Below are 21501 nucleotides of genomic sequence, written 5' to 3' on the forward strand. Positions count from 1 at the left end.
TATATTCATTAACATTTAGTATTTATTTTGTATCTCGAAGCTAATATCTACATGATATATACCTGTCCTACAATTTATAAAAGTGTAAGTGTAGAGATTTTACTGAGACCCAACATTTTATTAAGGGAAATCCTGTAGGTCTGAGTCCATTTAAAATTCTTTCTCCTGCCAAATCCTACAGCATAAAGAATGAATAAGTACCAGTAACTATTTGCATTCTATTTCATTGCCTTGTATTCTGAAATATTCAAGAAATACTTGCTATTTTAATAGTAAAATATTTATATTCAGCATTTAATTTTTTATATATACTCCCTGAATACGTGAAAGATGATGGGTGTATAGATTGGTTATTTTGGGGTGACAGCTTTTAAGATTCTGAGTAATTTGTAACAAATCTCTTAGGTATTCAAATGACCTTGTGTTCAACTGCAGTAGTTGGCAAGAAATCACAGAGTATGCCTTTTGGGTATATATAAATTACAGAATTGTAACTTTTGGCAAGATGTATTTAAATAAGTGATACAGAATAAGTATTGACAGGACATTAAATTAAGAACATTTATGTAGACAAGTGATTTTCTTTTAACAGATAATAAGTTCAGCAAGCCCGTGTGCAGATTTCTTTTTTCGAAGTTTATCCTCTGAATTGAAAAAAACACAAACTCAGGTGTCTGGGCATACAGAAAGACATTCAGCAGAGGATGCCGTGAGATTGATTCAAAAGTGCAGTGAGGTGGATTTGAATATTGTCATTTTATGGAAGGTATGTGCTTCTATGTGAGTAAGCTTCGCTTATAGGTGTTTGAAGTTTTTCTTGTTTGTTTCTTGAGACAAAGTCTCACTACATAGCCCAGGCTGACCTCAAACTTGCATTCGTTCTGCCTCAGCCTCGCAAGTGCTGGGATTGTAGGTGCATGCTACCATGCTTGGTCTAGATACCTGATTCTTAAGTGAAGAACAGATATTTCCTGCTATTTGTATTCTGCATACAATTTTCAGTTGCAATATTGAAGTTGTTTTATAACTTCTGTGTTACTGTTATATCTGTGTGTTGCTGAGAATGTTGTGGACGTGGTAACCTCCATGACATCAGGTATTATTAAACTCCTATGGCAATTCCAAACATGCCAGGTAAAGAAGCATAGCGCCATGAACCTGTAGGTACCCATTACTCTCTTTCCTTCCAACAGCCACTTACTGCTATTCATTTGCCATGTATTCCTTTCCCCTTCCCCCTTTTTTGTTTTTACCTTTATTGTTTCTACTGGGTTATTTTTGGTTGTTTTGTTTTGCCACATACATGCAAAGCACTCAATACCACAAAGCTATTTTTTTGTTTTTGTTTTTTTGTAATGCTTTGAATCAAACCCAAAGTCCACATGTAGTAGCAGAATGAATGTTGAGGCATTAGTCTCCCCTAAATTGAACAGAGCCATAATACATTGGAATCTTACTTACAGTATATCCTTTTGTAGCATATACGTGTGTTAACTTTTTTTCCCTTTTTTTATTATTGTTCTGGGGGTACATTGTGAGATTTACAAAAATTCTTTTAATATATCATAGTTGAATTCACCCTTCTATCATTCTCCTTTATCTCTCCTCGCCCATTCCTGGAATAATTCCAATAGGTTTCATTTTTCTATTTACATACACATGTACACAGTATTTGTACAATATTTACCCTCCTACGAATTCTCTTCACATCTGTCCCCCTCCCACTGGTATCCACCCCATCACCCACACCCCCAGGCAGGACCTGTTTCACCCTCCTGTTCTCCATTTTTGTAAAGAACAAAATGACATTTTTGTTTGTTTAAGATAGCTGTACAGGGAGTTTCCGTGTAATCTTTCCATGTATATATGTATTATACATACATATCTCTGTTCATCTCTGTTTTTATCCTTTCTACCTTAGTCCCCTTCTTATGGTGATTGCAACAGGTTTAAACATTCTGTATTTATTCTTGTATAGAGAGTATATCAACCATATTCACCTTTTTAACTTGTTTTTTACCCTCCCTCTCTCATATCTGACCTTCTTCCAGTGTGACCTGTTTTTCATAATATTGATGAATTTGTATTAGGTTATATTCCACATATGAGAGAGAACATGCAGTCTTTGGCTTTCTGAGCCTGGCTAACTTCATTTAAGATGATATTCTCCACTTCACTCTATTTACCTGCAAACGACAAAATTTTATTCTTTGTGACTGAATAAAACTCCATCGTGTATAAATACCATATTTTCTTAGTCTGTGGGGCATCATGGCTGTTTCCATAGCTTAGCTGTGTAACTCGTTTGTTTTTTTAAATGACTCTACTGTGAAGTTGACAATGCTGTCCAAGAATATTCACCTGAACTCTGACAGAGGTATGTTTTGTCCTCTGATACAAGCCAGCATAGAGACTGTAGTATGTCATTAGTACATGTATTTTTAAAATTGATTCAGGTATTCTAGAGTATTTTTTTAACTAAGCCACGTATTTCTTAATAAACCTTTTTTTTTTTGCTGGGGGTGGGGGTATAGCTTAGTACATTTGCCTAGCATATAAGAAGCCATGAGTTTGATCTTCTATACTGGGGAAAAAAATTACTAAATATTTTTATGAACATACTTTAAAATGCTATTAGCTTTATCCAAATAAAAAACATTTTTTACACGCTATTAGCTTTATCCAAATAAAAAGCATTTTTTTATTTAAAAAAAATTAGAAATAAAACTTTTTGAGACTGTTGACTTTGCATGAATTTCAAATGGAATGCTATTTAAGTAGTTAATATTTTTATTGAGTATAGAAAATATTTTATGTTACAATAAAACAGTTTGAAATCAAATGCTCTTCAATCAAGAGGATCCTGTTTTTCAGGATTAGCACTTCCCTTAATGTAAACCACCATCCACTAAATAAGTGTATAATAGACCCTTACAGTTGTGACTGTTGTCCATATGCTCATGCCATATAACAATCTATTGTTTTTGAGACAAGATTTTGAGTATTCATTAAGTACACAATAATGTTGGCTGGGGAGAAAATTTTGTCTTTTAAAAATGACCCTGAACAAAAGCCCACCATCAGTGTTACTAATCACATGAAGAAGAAAACTGAGAGTGCAATTCTTCTTGGCTAGAAAGTATAATTTTGAATGGATTAAAGAATGGGATATAAAGTTTGGTTGTGCCTAATACCTGTATGTACTCAGTTGAAAAAGTGGCTGGTAGGTTTTTTGTTTGTTTGGTTGGTTTTATTTTTTAGGTAAGGTAAAAATGACCTATTGAATTTTTTTAAAAAAAGCCTTGAAAAGTCATTTTAATTGTGGAGTAAGATGCACAGGAGACATAATACTCTTGAATAAAATATGATTTGGGAGAAAACTAAGAAATTGAACAAAATTTTAATGGAAAAAATGTTGAAAAGGGGTATAGTGCAACTCATAGGCAATCTTAGCCAAAAATAAAAGCTTGTTTTAAAAAATCTAAGCCCTTGTACAGGGAGGAGAATGCATAATAGAATTAGCGATGGCATTGGGTAACTGTGGCTCTATCCCATGGGATTATAGGAAAATATGTCTGACATTGTGTCTCAAGACCTGCCAACTTCCATCCCCTTGTGATTAAAGGTCATGCCATCCCCTGTTTAACTCCTGTATTTCTGGGTTCTGCCCATATGGATTCTGAGCAGGTCCTTGTTATTCTGTGCCTAGTGCAGTACACTAAGTCTGATCCCTGCATGGCAAGCTGCCACTAGTTCATTGTAAGTACAGAGAACAAAAGCAAGCAAGCAATGAGATTTATGACCCTTACTGACTGAGTAATTTTATGTCTGTAGAATTTAATAGTAAAAACCTTGGGTTTATAAAAAAAAAAATAAGCCTTATATTTGCATAATGTGCCAATTAGAACCAAAACTACAAAAGTAATTCAAGAAGGAGAAGATTGGGCTGGCAGAATGACTCAACTGATAGAGTGTGAGACCCTGTACTGAAAAAAAAAAAATATATATATATATATACATATATATATATATATATGTATATATGAACTGAACAAGTATTTTATATAGATGAAATTGGTTCACTATATATTGGAAGAAAAAAACATTTTTAAAAGCATGTGTATTAAACTGGGTGTGGTAGCATATGCCTGTAATCGCAGCACTTGGGAGGAGATTCAGGAGGATTGCAAGTTTCAGGATAGCCTAAGCTACAAAGCATAAAAACAAAACCATCTCAAAACCGTATGTGGTTTCCCAACATGGTATTTCCACTGCCAGGATTTATGATTATACTCAGCAATTTCTCTCTGCTCTGTGGTAAACTGTAGGGCATTTTAGAAGCAAAAATATAAGAATAAACCTTTGCCTATATATTGACAATCCAGTAAAAACAGAACGGTTGGGTTATGGCACAATTCTTTTGAAGCTTTTTCTTAAGAATGTAGAGCAAATTAGGAAAGATTTCAAGATTTGTCCCTTCCAAATATCTAGGCCATCTGAGATACAATGAGTTAAAACAGATTTTTGAACACATTTCTTATTGATTAAATGAGTAAAAGTTGACATGTTCATATAGCCAAGATTATTGATAATTGATAGATATTAGCTATTATATTTCTAACTTTCATCAGATTGGTTACTTTTGAGGTTAGCACAAAGCAGAGTTACATTTTTGTGTTTTGAATTTTTTAGGCATATGTTGTGGAAGACAGTAAGCAGCTTATTTTGGAAGGTCAGCATCATGTTATTCTTCATACTATAGGAAAAGAATCCTTTTCCTATCCTCAGAAACAGGTAATAACATAGGTTGCTTTGGGGCTTTCCTATGAGTGAGTGAGTGAGTGAGTGAGTGAGTGAGTGAGTGAGTGAGTGTGTGTGTGTGTGTGTGTGTGTGTGTGTGTAGGATTGTTTGGTTGATTTTTATAGTTTTGAAGGGGTCTGTTTGTTTGGGACATGGGTCAGAGGTTGGTGGCAAAGACTGATTAAGATTAGAACTGAACAGAAATTGATTGTAAAATTAATCATCCAGAAAAATGATTATTGTCTCTTTAACAATATGAAGATACACTTATATGTTCTATATTGAATCTAGAATTTATAATCGTAAAATGAATTGATTTGCTTGAGAAAGAAAGGAACCATATTCTCTATATTTTCTTCTTCTTATTTTTTTTTTGGTGGGACTGGGGTTTGGACTCAAGGCTTCCCACTTGCAAAGCAGCCACACGTCCAGTCTGAGTCTGGAGCTTTTTGCCTAGGCTAGCCTCCAAATGTGATTCTCCTACCAATGCCTTCCAAGAACTAGGCTTATAGGTATGAACCACCACTCCTGACAGCTTCGTTTAGATAGGGACTTGCTAATTTTTTGCACCAGCTGGCTTTGAGCCTTTATTGTCCTATCTCAGCCTTCCATGTAGCTAAGGGATTATAGGTGTGAGCCACTGTGCCCGGCTTATCCTGAGGAATCTTAGCTTTCTAAGATTCCCACTTATAAAACAAGGATAGTAGGATGTAAAATCTTTCCTCTTGTGTGGAACTCATAAAATAGAATCATATCCTTATTAGGAAACTACTATACAAACTCTCCAGCATTGATTGCAAAAATAATTGCTGATGTTCTTAAGCTAGAAGAGAATGTTTTCTAAGTATTTTCTCAGTAAATTAGCTTCAGTTTCTGGGTATCCTTTTATGGCCATTGTTCATGTGTTTTCTTCCTGAAACAAGATAGACATTTATTCAGTATTATTTATTTAGTGCTAGGGTCTCAAATGTGCTAAGCCCCCTCACTCTGCCACTCTTTAACTCTTATTTTTCTTTTTGGAAGACTTTAATATACTAATAATACTTTTAAAAACTTGCAAAGTGAAATGTAAATATAGAAAAGTGCTTATTAGCTCATTGAGTTTTTACAAATTGAAGAACATTCTGATTCAAAACCAAGATCAAGAAAGAGAACCTAACCAACATCCCAGAAGTTGTATACTTGTAATTTCCCCAAGTCTCCCTCCTGCAATGTAAACCTAGTCATTTCTTTCTGACTTACAAGTCAAAAGAAAAAGTACCTTTTTTTTTTTCAGCTATGAGTCATGACACCTAGTGGTGACTAATCTCCACTGTAGATCCAACAAAACCAGCCTAAGTGCCCCAAGAAAGGGCATTTGCTTTTGTTCCAGCAAAGGCCTTCTGAGCACCAGCAGATGCCATATTAGGGCAGGCAGGGGACGCTTAGGTGAACTGGCTGGTGCCTATCCTCGAGGACTTACAGGTCAGAAGCATCTACTGCTGCTTGTCACACAGAGTCAACATTAACTTACAGGGAGAACTATAGGGAACTTAGGTGCCACGATCATGTGACCAGGGCAGAGAAGGGCAGCTGTGAGTCGTGGAATCTGTCTCTGTTACGTGGAGCTACTTCTTAATATCCTGCTTACTGTTCCTTCAATGCCGACTTGGGTTCGAGTTTCAAGGTGTTGTCCCAATTCCATCCTTGGCTTCAGCAAACATTCTTGGAAAGGCAGTAGTTCCACCGTGCTTACTTCCCTTAGTCCTCTACCTTTGCATGGCAAGGAAGAAGGAGAACTCTCGGAACCCAGTTCTGCCTTCAGTTTCTGTTTCCTCCACTGTCTTTTCCCTTTCCATTGACAGCGACAGTTTCTCTGAATACCTCTGGGAAGGCCATGAATGCTAGGAACAATCCACAACCCTGTACACTACAGAAGCTTTCTCTTCTGGTCCCCAGTCCAATGACAAGGTTATCTATCGTTGGGGCATATCTGGCAAGCCCGTAGAGCACTGTTTTACCCAGCCTCTGGCCTGGTCTTGGGGAGACCTCCACTTCTGTCCAAAAAAGTACTTTTTAGAAGAAATTTAAAATGTGGTCACAGTACATACTGTTCCCAGCTTACTTATCCCCTTAGAAGGTGCTGCAGACCATGAGTGTACCCTCTATCCTCCAGCACTTCCTCCCCATCAGTCTGTCATGTTTATTACAATATCTGTTATAGCAACAGTTGTTTTTTTCCTATCACTGTCAAAATCTGAAATGATACTTGTTTTACTTTTTGTATGCACTACTTCAATAAAATCATGAAGGCAAACCCCTTGCCTATCTGTTATAAAAGAAAGATCTGTCCCAAATAATGTGACACATATGTATCATAGCTCTTTGATGTAACACAAGGAGAGGGACATAACATAACTTAGATACTGTTTTTGTCTGGCTCCTTTCAGTCAAGGTTCATGTTTGTGAAATGTGTCCATAATGTAGCTCTTTGATTGGCAATAAACATTTCAACATAAAACTTACCAGCCTTTCTCCAATATGAGAAGAACCAGGGTTTGTTGACAAAATGGTTGATTCCAGTGCTGGGGCAGAGAAATTGAGAAGGAGCTGCAAGATCTTCCCAGTGCCAGAACAGTAAGGAAGTGCTCCCCCAGCTGAGAGAGGGCATGCTGAGCTCATTTCTTATTTTTTTTTTTTTTTACAAGAGAAAAATTTAATGAAAATTGGTCAGTGGGATCATAATCCATAGGGGTAAACAGTTACATAGAAGCTCATTTGCTTTTATGTTATGAAGTGACTGTCATTCTCCTTTGATCTTCATAAATAGTCTGTAAGCAGTGCGGTTACAATAACCACATTTTGCAAATGAGGCTCCATTAAAAAAAGTAGTTATATTATTTCACAATTTTTTAATTTTAAAATTGTCTTTTTAAGAAAAAAGAGCTCTTGTCACCTGAAGGTTTATAATTTATTGGTTACACATTACTTATCCATCCCCCAGGCAGACTTATTTTTTATGAGTTTGCTTTATTTACTGTTTCACTTCAACTTTTTAGGACAGTACTAACACATAAGTACTTATTAATTGTTAAATGAATGAAGAATGCTGTAATACTGAATTCTTTCTACTGCTTTAAAAATCCAAAAAGATTTTAACTAGACGTGAGCAGTTCAGTAGCACTAGTAATTTGTACAAAACAGGAAGTACACAGTAAGCTTTAAGATTTCAAGTCATGAGCTGGTGGAGTGGCTCAAGTCCTGAGTCCAAACCCCAGTGCGTCCAAAAAAAAAAAAAAAAGATTTTAAGTTACAATTCTATGATCAGTTCTTTTTGGGGGGGGGTGACAGAGGGGGAGATGTTTGTTTTGCTTTGTTTTCTGGTTTATTTCCTGCATTTTTAATTTTTTTTGGATAGAGACTAAGTATTTGGGGCCACCCTTGAACCTTGAGAACTTATACCCCTTGTGTAACTGGGATGACAGGTGCCAGCCACCATTTCTAGCTTATTTGTTAAGAAGGGTGCTTACTAACTTTTTGCCCTATTACTGAACCACAGTTCTCCCCATCTCTGCTTCCTGAGTAGTTGAGATAACAGCATGTGCCACCATGCCCAGTCCCTGTATTTTGTGTTTGAGGTAGGGTCTCACTGTGTAGTTCAGGCTGTCTTGGAACTTGCTGTGTATACAAGCTGGCCTCAAACTCATGATCCTCTCACCCCCCCTTTCCTGAGTGCTGGGAATATTAAGCATGCACCGCCATGCCCAGCTCCGATAATCAATATGTATTGATTTTCCTTCTGTGTTATGAAGGACAAATCTACTGAGTGGCTATATACAAAATTATTTTACCAATGTACTGACAAAGTTTCTTTCCTTTAGTAAATATAATCATGTGTTGGTGGGGACACATTCTAAGAAATGAGTCATTTGGTGATTTTGTTATGTGTAGATATAATATACTTGAACAAACCTAGATGGTGTAGTCTAGTACACACACTCTATAGCATGTGTGCACACAAGGTAAAACGAAGCACAACAGAGAATGATGTAGTCAAGAGGCATGGTAGGGCTGGGCTCAGTGGTAGAGTGCTTGCCTAGCATGTGCAAGGCTCTGGGTTCAGTCCCTAGCACCACATATACACACATGCACACATGGTGGGGAGAGAGAGAGAAAGAAAGAAAGAGCATGAAAGCAGAAACTTGAGCTATGTTAGGCTGTACTGGTATAACATACTGTTTTACAGTAAACTTTCTTGACACATAGAAGGAGTATACTCTAAAGTAATGATAAAAAGTATAGTATTGAATCTAGGAATGGTGGTACACACCTGTTATCCCAGCATTAAGAGGCTGAGGCTGGAGGATCAAGAGTTTGAGGCCCTCCTGTAGAAACTGTCTTCTATCCTGCCTGGCTAAGGCTTCAAAGAAAGGGGTATCACACTTTGGTAAATGAGAATAGGCAAAGGCCATAAACAAAGACAGATGTACAGTTTAGTTTGTATTTTTTAAAAAAATAAGTAACTTTACATTAAAATAAATTCAAGGCCAACCCAGGCTACATAGAGAGATCTGTTTTCAAAATAAAGTTTAATGTTCAGTATTGAAAAAAAATGTTTTATAAAAACATCAACCAGTAACATAGTCATTTATTACCATTATCAAGTTTTATGTAGTATATGTGATTGAGTGCACTATACTTTTATATGACTAGCAGCACCATAGGTTTGTTTTTACCAGCAACACTGCAGACACCTAATATGTTATTCTAGAATATTTTCATGGCTACAACACCACTAGGCACTAGAAAACTATGGAATCAGTGTCATGTGCAGTTTGTTGTTCATTGAAACATCATTATGCATTGTATGACTGTCTTCTATTCCCAGAATTTATATGTGCCCTACTTAATGCTTGCAAGACTCAATTCTGATTCCCAGCTGTGCTGTGTTTGGCATTTAGTACATGTTAAGTGAAATGTAAAAACTTTCATTCAGCTCTTTAAGGGTAAAAGTTCAATGGGATAAAGGGGATATTGCTTAGTAAACTACAGGTCCGGTAGAATTGTTATTTCTTTTGTTTATTACTTTTAAATATAAAGCCTACTAGTTCAATTGTACTGCAGATTAATGTGCAATTATAATATTTTAACATGTAGTCATTTTAAAATCTTTAAAAGGAAAGTCTAAAATTATTTTTACTTTTCTACACATAGTACTTGAATTTTTTTACAGTGAACATATATTACCCTTCAAAAACATATTTTAAATAAATGATTCACTCAAAAATTTAAAAAGCCTGCTTAATGAATTAACAGAAATATGCAATATCTCAGAAGATTTCTAGTCCTGTGTGTGTGTGTGTGTGTGTGTGTGTGTGTGTGTGTGTGTGTTACTGGGAATTGAACTCAGGGCCTCTGCTAGGCAAAATGCTCCACTACTTGAGCTATATATGCAGTCTTACAATACATTGAATTCAACCTGAGAGAAAATAAGAACACAACTAAAGAAAGAAGTTGTCCACCAGAAGGGATATCAGTCAGTTATTAAGTCTTTGAATAAAACAAGCATTGTCCCTGGCGTGGGTGCACTCTTCTCCTCCCCATTAGTATTTGATGATAGAGTTACATCTCCATTATGGAGGGGAATCAGCCTGCTACCAGTCAACATTTGTGTTACTAGATTAATCCCTCTTTTTTGATTCCATATTTGGCAAGTCATTTTCAGAAACTTTGGTTTCCTAGACATCCTTCCAACAGAAAGACTGTATATCAGTTAGCAAAGTATTTTACACATTCATGTGCATGCACTGTGTTATAGTGACTTAGCAACCCACTGGAATTCAACTCTAGGAAAATGATGAGATTAAATACTTAAGTCTGTAAGGGTGAATGACAGGCCCTGGAAATGGTAAAATCACCAAGGTAAATGTCAAGTTGTTGAGGTCTTATGAAAGGCAGGCAACTAACCCATTCAAGGTAGAAAGCATCCATTAACATTGCTAGTGTACCAAAAATATATCACTCTTGTGTTTCAGTCTCCAGTTGGCCAATCTAAATTTGCTTAAAGTCTGAAACAGTTTATTTTATACAACTTTTTTTTTTGGTGGTAACCAGGGCCTTGTGCGTGCTAGGCAAACATTTAACCACTGAGCAACATCCTCCAGCCCTTATACAATTAAAAAAAATTAATATGCAATTGTAGTAGATTCTTCTATCTGCTAGTAGGGAATAAAGTAATCCACGTAAGTAAACAATGAGTGTCTGGTATTTGTCAAATGCTGATTCAAACCAGTAGTTCTCATAACAATCCTGTAAGGAGTAGAGAGGGAAGTCCTTATAATCTGAATTCTCTTGCTTCATCAGGCATGTAAAATTATATTTTTTGTTGCTTTTTGAATTGCATACTTTTTTTTTTTTTTTTTTTTTTTGGTGGGACTGGGGTTTAAACTCAGGACTTTGTGCTTGCAAACCAGGCGCACTACTGCTTGAGCCATAATTCCAGTCTTTGTTGTTTTTTGAAATATGGTCTCACTTTATATCCAGAATGACCTCAAATTTGAGATCCTTCTACCTCAGCAGATGCTGGGATTATGGGTGAGTACCACCACATCTAGCTCAAAATTATAAGTTGTATGGTTAGAAGAGGAAGATTTCATTACTAAAGCAATATTGCACAGTAATTAAATGCATGGGCTTTGAGAGTCAAATAGAGCTGTGCCACTTAAAAAATGTTATTCAAGCCAGGAGGATGGCTTGAACATCCTCGCTATTTGGAAGCAGAGATAGGAGGATTGTAGTTCGAGGCCAGCCTGAGTTAAAGTTAGCAAAACCATATCTCAAAAAGAAGCCCAGCATGGTGGCATACCAGCTACTGAGGAGACAGGTAAGAGGATCATGGTTGAGACTATCCTGGGCAAAAGCATGAGACCCTATCTGAAAAACAAACTAAAGGCAAAAAGGACTAGGGGTGTGGCTCAGATGGCCTGAGTTCAGTCCCCAGAACCATGCAAAAGAGACACCCAAAACATTAAATATCTTACTCAACCTTTAACCTTTCTGAGTTAATTTCCCTCCTATTTAAAATGTAACCACTTCCACTCATCTGACGCATGTAAAGACTATTATATTATATTCTGTAGTTTCTCCCTTTGGTTCCGCTAAAGAATTTTTTTTTATATGGTGGGACTGGGATTGGAACTCAGTCTGCTCCTTGAACCATGCTTCCAGTCCATTTTGCTCTGGTTATTTTGGAGATCAGGTCTCGTAAACTATTTGCCTTGGCTGGCCTTGAACTGTGATCCTTCCATCTCAGCCTCCCTAGTAGCTAGGATTACAAGGTGTAAGCCACTGGCACATCTTTTTTTTTTTTTTTTTTAATGCATTCTGGTATGTCTTTTTTGTTTCTTTTAACTTCTGTTACAAAAGTAGTAATTCTTATTGCCAAAAGAAATCAAATACAAGTGAATAAATAGCAAATTCTGCTTTTCTCTTTCTGTTCTCTTTTATGGCCTCTAGAGTTATCTGCTATCGAGTTTCTTTTATATTCTTCGGGAATATTCTGTGCTCATGTAAATATAAGGATGGAAATATATGTACTTTTTACATACTGTACAACTTTATTTGGTCATTGTACACCATTTTAGTCAATTTCCGTACATTTATATATCATACAAATTGCAAAAGTCTTGCTTTTCACATTTTTTTGTGAAATAAATTTCTACAAATTGCTGGCTCATAGGATTAAATTCTCATCTTTTACCACTAATAGGTTATAAACTCTGCAGTTTTATCAATAGCACCAGAATGTTACTGGAATATGTACAAATATATATTACATGTAACTTGTCACTTTACTTGCTGGGATGAATCTGGACTTCCTTATTGGAACCAATAGCATAGTTATTTTTATCAAATGTATTTCTTACTTTTATACCCGCATAGATCAGGGGTCAGCAAACTTTCTCTAAACCGTGCCAGAAACTAAATATTTTAGTATTTGCTGGCCAGGCATTCTCAGTCATAATTCTCATCTCTGCCATTGGAACCCAAAAGCAGCTATAAACAGTATGTTATCAAATAGGTATGACTGTTTAGATAAAACTTTCTTTACAGCTGGATGTGTTAGCTTATGCTGAAATCCCAGCACTCGGGAGGCTGAGGCAGGAGAATCTTGAGTTCAGGGCCAATCTACATAGTGAGTTCTCAGGTGACCTTAAGTTACATAGCAAGAATATGTGTCAAAAAGAAAAGAACACAAAGCAAAATAACCCAAAACAACCCTACAAAAATAGGAGGCAGACTTAATTTGGCCCACTGGCTATGGGCTCCCAATCCCTATAGATGAGAATCAAAGTAGGCTAAACAGGAAATTAAAATTTTCCTTGACAGTGAGGGGAAAATAAAGAAAAAATAACTTAGATGAAAATAATAATTAAAACACTTTCCTGCAAATTATATTTCATTAATTTTCTGAGCTCTTTGTATATTCTGAATATTAATCCTTTATCTGAATAGCTGGCAAAGATTTTCTCCTATTCTGTGGATCATTTTGTCAGTTGTTTCCTTTGATCTGTAAAAGTTTTTTAACTATGCAATCATGGGCTGTCAGAGTGGCTCAAATTGTAGACCACTTGCCTAGCAAGGGTGAGGGCCTGAGTTCAAACCCCAGTCCCATCAAAAAAAAAAAACAAAAAACAACCACCTCGAAAACCTATGCAATCCTGTTTGTCAAGTCTTGCTCGTATTTCCTGGACAATTGGAAGTCCTGTTGAGAAAAGAACTGCATATGCCTAATAACTGCAAATGTTTTCCTGCAGTTTCAGAGTTTCAGATCTTACATTAGGATCTTTGATCCATTTTTAATTGATCTTTATACAGGGTGAGAGTTGGGTTTAATTTCGGTCATCTATATATGTGGTTATCTGGTTTTCCCAGCACTATTTATTAAAGAGGCTGTGTTTTCTCCAATGTATGTTTTTGGCTCTTTTGTCAAAAATCAGATGGGTGTGTCTCTGTGGATTTACTTCTAGGTGTTTTACATGTCTGCTTTTCTGACAGTGCCATGTTGTTACTGTGGCTCAGTAGTGTAATTTGAAGTCAGTTATTGTTATACCTCCAGCATTTATTTTTCTCTTTGTTTAGGATTGCTGTTGGTATTTTGGGTCTTACTTCAATTTTAGGATTGATTTTTTTTTTTTTTTTTTTTTTTTGGAGAACTCAGGACCTCACACCTGCTAAATAAGCCCTCTACCACTTGACGACTCAACCATCTTTTTTTGTTTGTTGGGTATTTTCGAGATAGGGTCTCTCTAACTGTTTCCCAGGGCTGGCTTGGAACTGCAGTTCTCCTGATCTCCACCTTCTGAGTAGCTAGGATTTCGAGCATCAGCCATTGGTGCCTGACTCTTCAGTGTTTTACAGTTTTCATTATAGAGGTCTTTCACCTCCTTATTTATTACTAGGTATCTTTTTGAGCCTATTGTAAATGGAATTGTTTTCCTGATTTCTTTCTCAGCCTGTTTACAGTTGGTATATAGAAAAGCTACTGATTTTTGTATGTATCCTGCTACTTTGCAGAATGCGTTTATCAGATGAGATTGGGTGGTGTGGCCGTAGACAGAACGTTTTTATCAGGTCTAGGAGTTTTAGGGTCCTTTAAGTATAGACTATCTCTACAATAGTGATAAATTGACTTCTTCCTTTCCTATTTGTATCCCTTTTATTTTCTTCTCTTACCTTATTGCTCTGGTTAAGAATTCAAGCACTATATTAAGTAAGAGTGAAGAGAGTGAATACCCTCGTCTTGTCCCTGACTTTAATTTCAGTTTCTCCCTGTTTAGTATGATGTTGACTATACATTTGTCATATATGGCCCTTATACTGAGGTATTTTCCTTCTGTTCCTAGTTTTATTGGCGTTTTTACCATGAAGGGACGTTGAATTTTGTCACAGAGTTTTTCTGCATCTGCTGGATGATTATGTGACTTTTGTCCTTTATTTTGTTTATGTGCTTTATTCCATTTATTGATTTGTGTATGTTGAATCATCAAGCATCCCTGGAATGAAACCAACCTGAGGTTGTGATATGTATAATCTCTTTAATGTGTTGAATTCGATCTGCAGGTATTTTATTGAGAATTTTTGCAGATATATTCATCAGAGAAATTGGTTTATAATTTTCTTCTTTTAAACACTTTTTTCTTTGTCTTACTCTCTATTTCATAGAATAGTTTGAGGAGCATTGGTGCTAGCTGTTCTTTAAAAGTCTGGTAGAATTCAGCAGTGAATCCATCTAGTCCTGGGCTTTTCTTTATTAGGTGACTATATTCTTCAATTTCATTCTTGTTATAGATCTTTTTAAGTGGTTATATCCTCTTGGTTCAGTTTTGGTAGGTTATATGCACCTAGAAATCTATCCATTTCTTCTAGATTTTTCAATTATTAGAATACATGTTTTTTAAGTATTCTTCAGTAATCCTCTGAATTTCATTGGTATTTGTTGTGATACCCCTTTTTCATCTCTAATTTTATTAATTTGGTTCTTGACCTTTCTTTTGGTTAGTTTGGCTAAGGGTTTATCAATCTTGTTTAGCTTTTCAAAGAATCAACTTTTTGTGTTTTTGTATTGTGTTTTTAGTCTCTATTTCATTCATTTGTACCCTGAATCTGGTTTCACTCACTGGTTGACCTGTGGAGTCCTCCCAAGTCTCCCAGTCCCTTGTCTACTCACAGGCTGCCCTTCTCTGTTGGTGTGACTGTGAGGAGAGATGCTGGGGGTTGTTACTCAGCCACGATCTTGCTCTGTCTTCCTCTACATTGACTTTACTTCCATATGGACCTTTAGGTAATATAGTTGAAACACTATAATCTGTAAAATAAATATCAAAATGGAATTTTAAGTAATTTTAAGGCCTTCAGTTACTAAAAGTTATATAGTAGAATTTAAAGTCTACCGCCTAATTCCTAAGCAGTTTTACTGAATGATAATTACATCAACCATTAAAATCATCTGTTATACACTCCTTTTTTCATATGAAGAAATTAAGTCTTAAAGTGTTAAGCAACATAAGATCACAAAACTAATATGTAAAGTGAGTAGAACTCAAGTCTAACTGTGGTACTAAGGGTGAGAAAGTGAATGATTCCAGATCCTAGTATCTTTATCCTAGATTATATTATAAACTAAATAATAAAAGAAAAAGTACTGCTCATTTTTTTTTTCATTATCTACTGGTTTTAATTTCTTTTGGTTTTTTTGCACTATACTTTTTTTTGTTATTATTTCAAACAAAGTGTCTTATTGCATAAATTTTTTCTTGTCTTTTCTCAGGAGCCACCAGAAATGGAACTACTAAAATTTTTCAGACCAGAAAACACTACAGTTTCCTCAAGACCATCAGTAGACCAGCTTTCTAACCTCATTAAAACAAGTCTTCACTACCCAGAATCATTTAATCATCCATTTCACCAAAAAAGGTTTGAGGTTTATTTTTGTTAAAATTTTTCTATACTTATTCATGCATACATACAGGAACACACCTGTATTTATTTATGAATTTATCTTTGCAATAGCATTACCCCAAATATTGATTATATAATTTACCCTTTGCTATAATTACTGTATATGTTACAGTTGTGGTTAAGGATAGGCATTGTTTCAGCTACCTCTTAGTTGTCAAGAATTAAAAAATAAAGAAGAAAGACCAACAAAAAGAAACTAGCATCTCAACTAGGTTGGGTGGGAATAGGTCAAGAGATAGAAATGGTTAATAGTTTAAAGTGTTCCAGAAAGGTCAAATAATAAGTGATCTTAGGGTCTGACAATAAGGAAGCTGTGCATCTGGATTCTTCCCTCTTCCTTCTTGCCTCCCTCCCTCCCTCACTCACTCTTTTGAGCTATGCTTCCAACCCTTTATGTGTGTGTGTGTGTGTGTGTGTGTATACACACACACACACACACACACACACATAAAAATTTTGCTTTTTTTTTTTTTTTTTTTTGGTGGTACTAGGGTTTGAAATCAAAGTCTCCTGCTTCCTATGCAAGTGTTCTACCACTTGAGTCACTCCGCCAGCCCTACTTTAGTTGTTTTTTTAATAGAGTCTCACATTTATGCCTAGGCCACCTTCAGACTGTGATCCTCCTGCCTGTAGCTAGGACGACTGGTATATACCATCACTGTCTGGCTTATTGGTTGAGATGGTCTCAACTAACATTTTGCCTGGGTTGGCCTCAAACCACTATCTCTCAGTCTCTACCTCCTGAGTAGCTGGGATTAAGGTATGAGCTACCACTTCCAGCACACTTGGATTTTCTAAAGTGCTCCAGGTGATTCTAATGTGCAGCCAAAGTTGGGGTGAGGAAGGACTTCTGTATTTTATCCTTATTGAACTTGTGTTGGTTTCACATCCTTCCATGCACCATTTTTATTCCATAATACTTCATTTTAACCCACTATTCTACTTTATCCATATTTATCAAACCTGTCTTCCTTCATGTACTTTCTGAATATATTTTTAATTCATAGTACCTCTTTTCAACCTTAGTGGTTAAAACCTTGGCTGTATTTTGATGCCAGGATATTTAGGAGCTTTGGGGATATAAAGCTCCTGGGTTTAAAAAAACATCATAGAATCTAGGCAGTATAGGGATGTATGTGAGGCAGGACAGGATTGATCAAACTAAAGTAGAGAAGTGGGTTAAATGAAGTATCACAGAATCAAAACTACATGGAAATATATGAAAACAAGGCAGGTTCAAGGATGTAATAAGGAAAATCTGGCAGCTTTTTCCAACCTTGGCTGCACATTAGAACCATCTGGAAGTGTCTGAAGCTCCCGGTGCTCAGGACAGTTAAAATCAGACTCTGTGGCAGTAGCACCCACATACCTGTAGTTTAACATTCACAGATAATACCAGTGTGCATCTCTCTTAGTTTTTGTTGCTGCAGTAATGCCTCCTACAATCCTCTCCAGAATTCAGTAGCTTATGGTAAGGCATTTATTTCCACACTCATGATCTGTAGGTTGACTATGATTTGGTTGAAGATCACATCTGTACTCCTAGCTACTCAAGAGGCAGAGATCAGGAGGATCATGGTTGAAGCCAGCCCAGGTGGATAATTTGTGGGACCCTATCTCGAAAATATCCAACACAAAAAGGGGCTGGTGGAGTGGCTAAAGATTAATGGAGATGGCAGATCAGGGATTTGAGAATGTGTCAAAGGAGTCATCAATGTAGGCTACTTGTCCAAAATGATGGCAAGGCCTGGGGTTGAAAGGAAGAAAGCAAACACGTGCTGAAGGTTTTTCATGAAGCCAATAGATGACTTGAAAGAGGAGAGCTGGAGCAGTGTTCTCACATACATAGTGTGCCCCTGCTTGACAGGCAGAGTAGATGAATTTGCAGATGGTTCAGACTCCACGTGCCTCATCTTCACCTCATATATTCAAAATATCCGTTCTTTCCTCTTCTTCCAAAGAATCCCTGCTGTACTGAGTTACTATCACTAGTGCGAGTTTGTTGGTTAATAACTAAATATTGGGCACAGAGGTCAAGGAATAGTTTTCAACAGCTCAGTCTTTAGGCACCATTTGAGATTTATTGGTTTAGCATGTTAGACCACTAAAAAGCATTGTTTTTCAAAATGTAATCCAAGAACAGGAGCAGTAGTAGCAGCTGGGAACTCCTTAGAGATGCAACTTTTTGAGCCATTCCCCAGAAGTAGTTTATCAGAAATTCTAGGAGTGGGACCCAGCACTCTTCTGTAACATTCCCACTTGGTGACTTGGTGCACACTCAAGTGTGAGACACACTGGTATAAAGACCAGATTGCATTAGATGCCAGTTAAGGGCTATTGCAGTAAACCAAGATGCAGTGCTGCTTGAACTTGAAAATGAAGTAGAGTGAAGGATAAAGTTTTCAGAGATGTGTGAGAGAGAATTGACAGAAGTTTATGAAGAAGATGTGGAGTGGTGGTTAGTGAGGCAATACGAGGAGTCAGTCTGATGCCTAAGTTTTGCTCAGGTAGATGCGGGTGCTATTTACTGAGGTAGTTAATGGAGGAAGTAGCAAAATTAAGGGAATGTATTTCATATTGGACTAAGAAACATCCAGATAATCACATTTCTTTTTTCTAGTAGCATTTTAGGTAAAGCATTAAGAATTTGACATGTATGGATAAATAGGAACAGAATGAGTTTCTGAATTTTTTGCTTTGGTGTACAAATTATGCAATTGGAATTTAGCTACAGAGAGGAAACCTGCTCACCAGTCTTCGTTGCCCTCATTGCCATGTGAGAAGTTTGTGGGGAGGTTTAGGGCTTGGCATCAGTACAACCTAGGGTAGATTTTGTTCAGGGAAATCTGCGTTATTTACAGTGTTGTTCTATAAAGTATATATTCTGATGTTACATATTGAGGCACTGTATTCATGTATTTTGATCTACAAAATAAACTATATTGAATATTTCAGAACTCCTATTTTTTTTCCTTAAATTTGTGTTTAAGGTGCCTATGTTCTTTAGAGGTTTTTTTTTTTTGGTAGGACTGGCATTTGAACTCAGGGCTTCACACTTACAGAGCAGTTCGCTACCACTGAGCCACACTTCCAGTCTGTTCTGCTCTGGTTATTTTGGAGATAGAGTCTCTAGAGCTGTTTGGCTGGGCTGGGCTTGGACCTCCATTCTCCTGATCTCAGCCTCCCAGGCAGCTAGATTATAGGCACGAGCCACCAGCTCCAGCTTGTTAGATCTTCTTAAGTGTTATTTTCAGGAAGATTGTTTGTAAGAAAAAAATACACAGCTAACCTTTCTTGTTTCTTTTTATTCCATAGCCTTTGTTTAGTACCAGTCACCCTTCTGCTTTCTAACTGTTCTAAAGCTGATGTAGATGTGATAGTCGATCTTCGACATAAAACAACAAGGTAAAGATTTAGTAAAAGGTTAAAGTTTTTTCCTCACTATAAAATTACTCTTTAAAAAAAACCAGATCTGTACTGCCACATCTGATACTCCTAGAACCCCAGATGCTCTAGAACTCAGAAATTTTGGATTCTTTGAAAAATAATTTGAAGTATGTACTGAATATTATCGTGTAACTAACTCCTTGGGTCAGATCTGGGATGGCTCTCTGAATTTCTAAGCACAATTTATTTGTGACTAGGTATTAATAAACAGATAGCTTTATAAAATAATTCCTAGAAATAGAAGTATTAATTGAAAGAGATCAATTAATGGGACTTTAGAGGAAAAATTATAGAGGAAACCTCACAACTTACCATTTTCTTCCTTCTTTAGTCCAGAAGCATTGGAAATCCATGGATCGTTCACATGGCTGGGACAGACACAATATAAACTTCAGCTTAAAAGTCAGGAGATTCACAGTTTGCAGCTGAAAGCATGCTTTGTTCATACAGGTGTTTATAACCTTGGAACGCCTAGGGTATTTGCCAAGCTTTCGGACCAGGTCACAGTATTTGAAACAAGTCAGCAGAACTCCATGCCTGCTCTAATCATCATCAATAATGTGTGATGACTTGCAAGTTCATATTGAAGCCACAAGAATCAGTTTAATTCTGCCGAATTGGTTTTACAGCAGTATTTGAAATACCTAACTCGTCATGAAGGTTGATGTCTCATCACTGCAGGATATTTTGACTTATTTGGCTGATGATGCAAAGCACGTTGGACTGAGAATACTTACATTCTTTTTCTTTTTTTTTTTTTCTTTTAAACCTAGTAATAATTTACATGCTCATAATACAGAATTTCAGCATATCCATGCACCTTCTTAAGCCCCCTCTTAAAAACCATCTAAGTCTGCTGTTACAACTTTTCAAATGATACATGAATAATAGATGATTTTGAGGAAGGAAAGGCCTTGTTGGCAATTCTTCTGTTAAGCCATTAGTCTATAAATTCCAGCTTTACTGTGAAGTTCTATAGAGTGTTATATACAAAATTCCCTGTATGCTTCACACAGGTCTCTAAAATCAGTTTGGAACTTTGGTTATAGAGTCTTCATATTTCTGTACCTGGTGGTCCCTATGGCTTATACATAACTTTGTAAAAAGAAAAACATTTTTTCTGATGCTTTGAATATAATTTTGAAAGGAGTTTGACTTTTTTCCCCTCATTCATCTCACATTCATGGCACTATTCTGCAATATGAGATTTTTGTCATTAAAATCATATTCTTTATTATATAACTTTAATAATTGAGTTGATCTGTTTAAAATATAAATCTACTCAAGTTAATTAAAAATAAGCTTTTCAAAAATGTATTATATTTATAACAAATGTACTGTAAATAGAATAAAGACATGCTATTCACTGTAGAGATTTATTAGATGCCTTTTTTAAAACCTGGTTTTCTGAAGACTTAATATATTATTTATTTAAAATAAATGCCAACCATATATAGAAGGTACCAGCCCAGTTTCCTGTGAAAGCTTTTATTGTCATTGTTTCTGAAATTCAAGTCTTCATTCTTTTCAGAATGAAGAGATGACCTCTTTATACATGAGAAAGTGAATTTTGATTTAAATGTGTCATGTCTGATGCTCAGTTACAAATTTGGGTAATGCATTTTTATCCTGGTGGAGAGTAAATTTATTGAACCTGTTGTAAATAACCATGTTGCAGATTCTGATGGTGGTCATGGCAAACTAGGTAAGTTAGCCATCCTGCTGAAGAAAAATTAAAATTCTGAACAAAATAT

General features: G+C 36.2%; 1 protein-coding gene across 7 annotated transcripts in view; it reads left to right on the forward strand.

The window, feature by feature from the left end:
- Positions 1-21118, forward strand: part of Trappc8 (trafficking protein particle complex subunit 8) — an 81326-nt gene extending 60208 nt beyond the window's left edge. For 6 of the 7 annotated variants that reach the window (XM_074070090.1, XM_074070086.1, XM_020185794.2 and 3 more), the window contains 5 exons: positions 593-766; positions 4693-4794; positions 16110-16255; positions 19616-19705; positions 20079-21118. In XM_074070090.1, coding sequence (XP_073926191.1) covers positions 593-766; positions 4693-4794; positions 16110-16255; positions 19616-19705; positions 20079-20313 — 747 coding nt within the window. In that variant the 3' untranslated portion in view covers positions 20314-21118. The remainder of the gene's footprint in view (positions 1-592; positions 767-4692; positions 4795-16109; positions 16256-19615; positions 19706-20078) is intronic. The other variant, XM_074070089.1, reaches the window with a different exon arrangement.
- Positions 21119-21501: the final 383 nt, after the last annotated feature.

Source organism: Castor canadensis, chromosome 4 (genome assembly GCF_047511655.1).
Source record: "Castor canadensis chromosome 4, mCasCan1.hap1v2, whole genome shotgun sequence".
Classification (NCBI taxonomy): domain Eukaryota; kingdom Metazoa; phylum Chordata; class Mammalia; order Rodentia; family Castoridae; genus Castor; species Castor canadensis.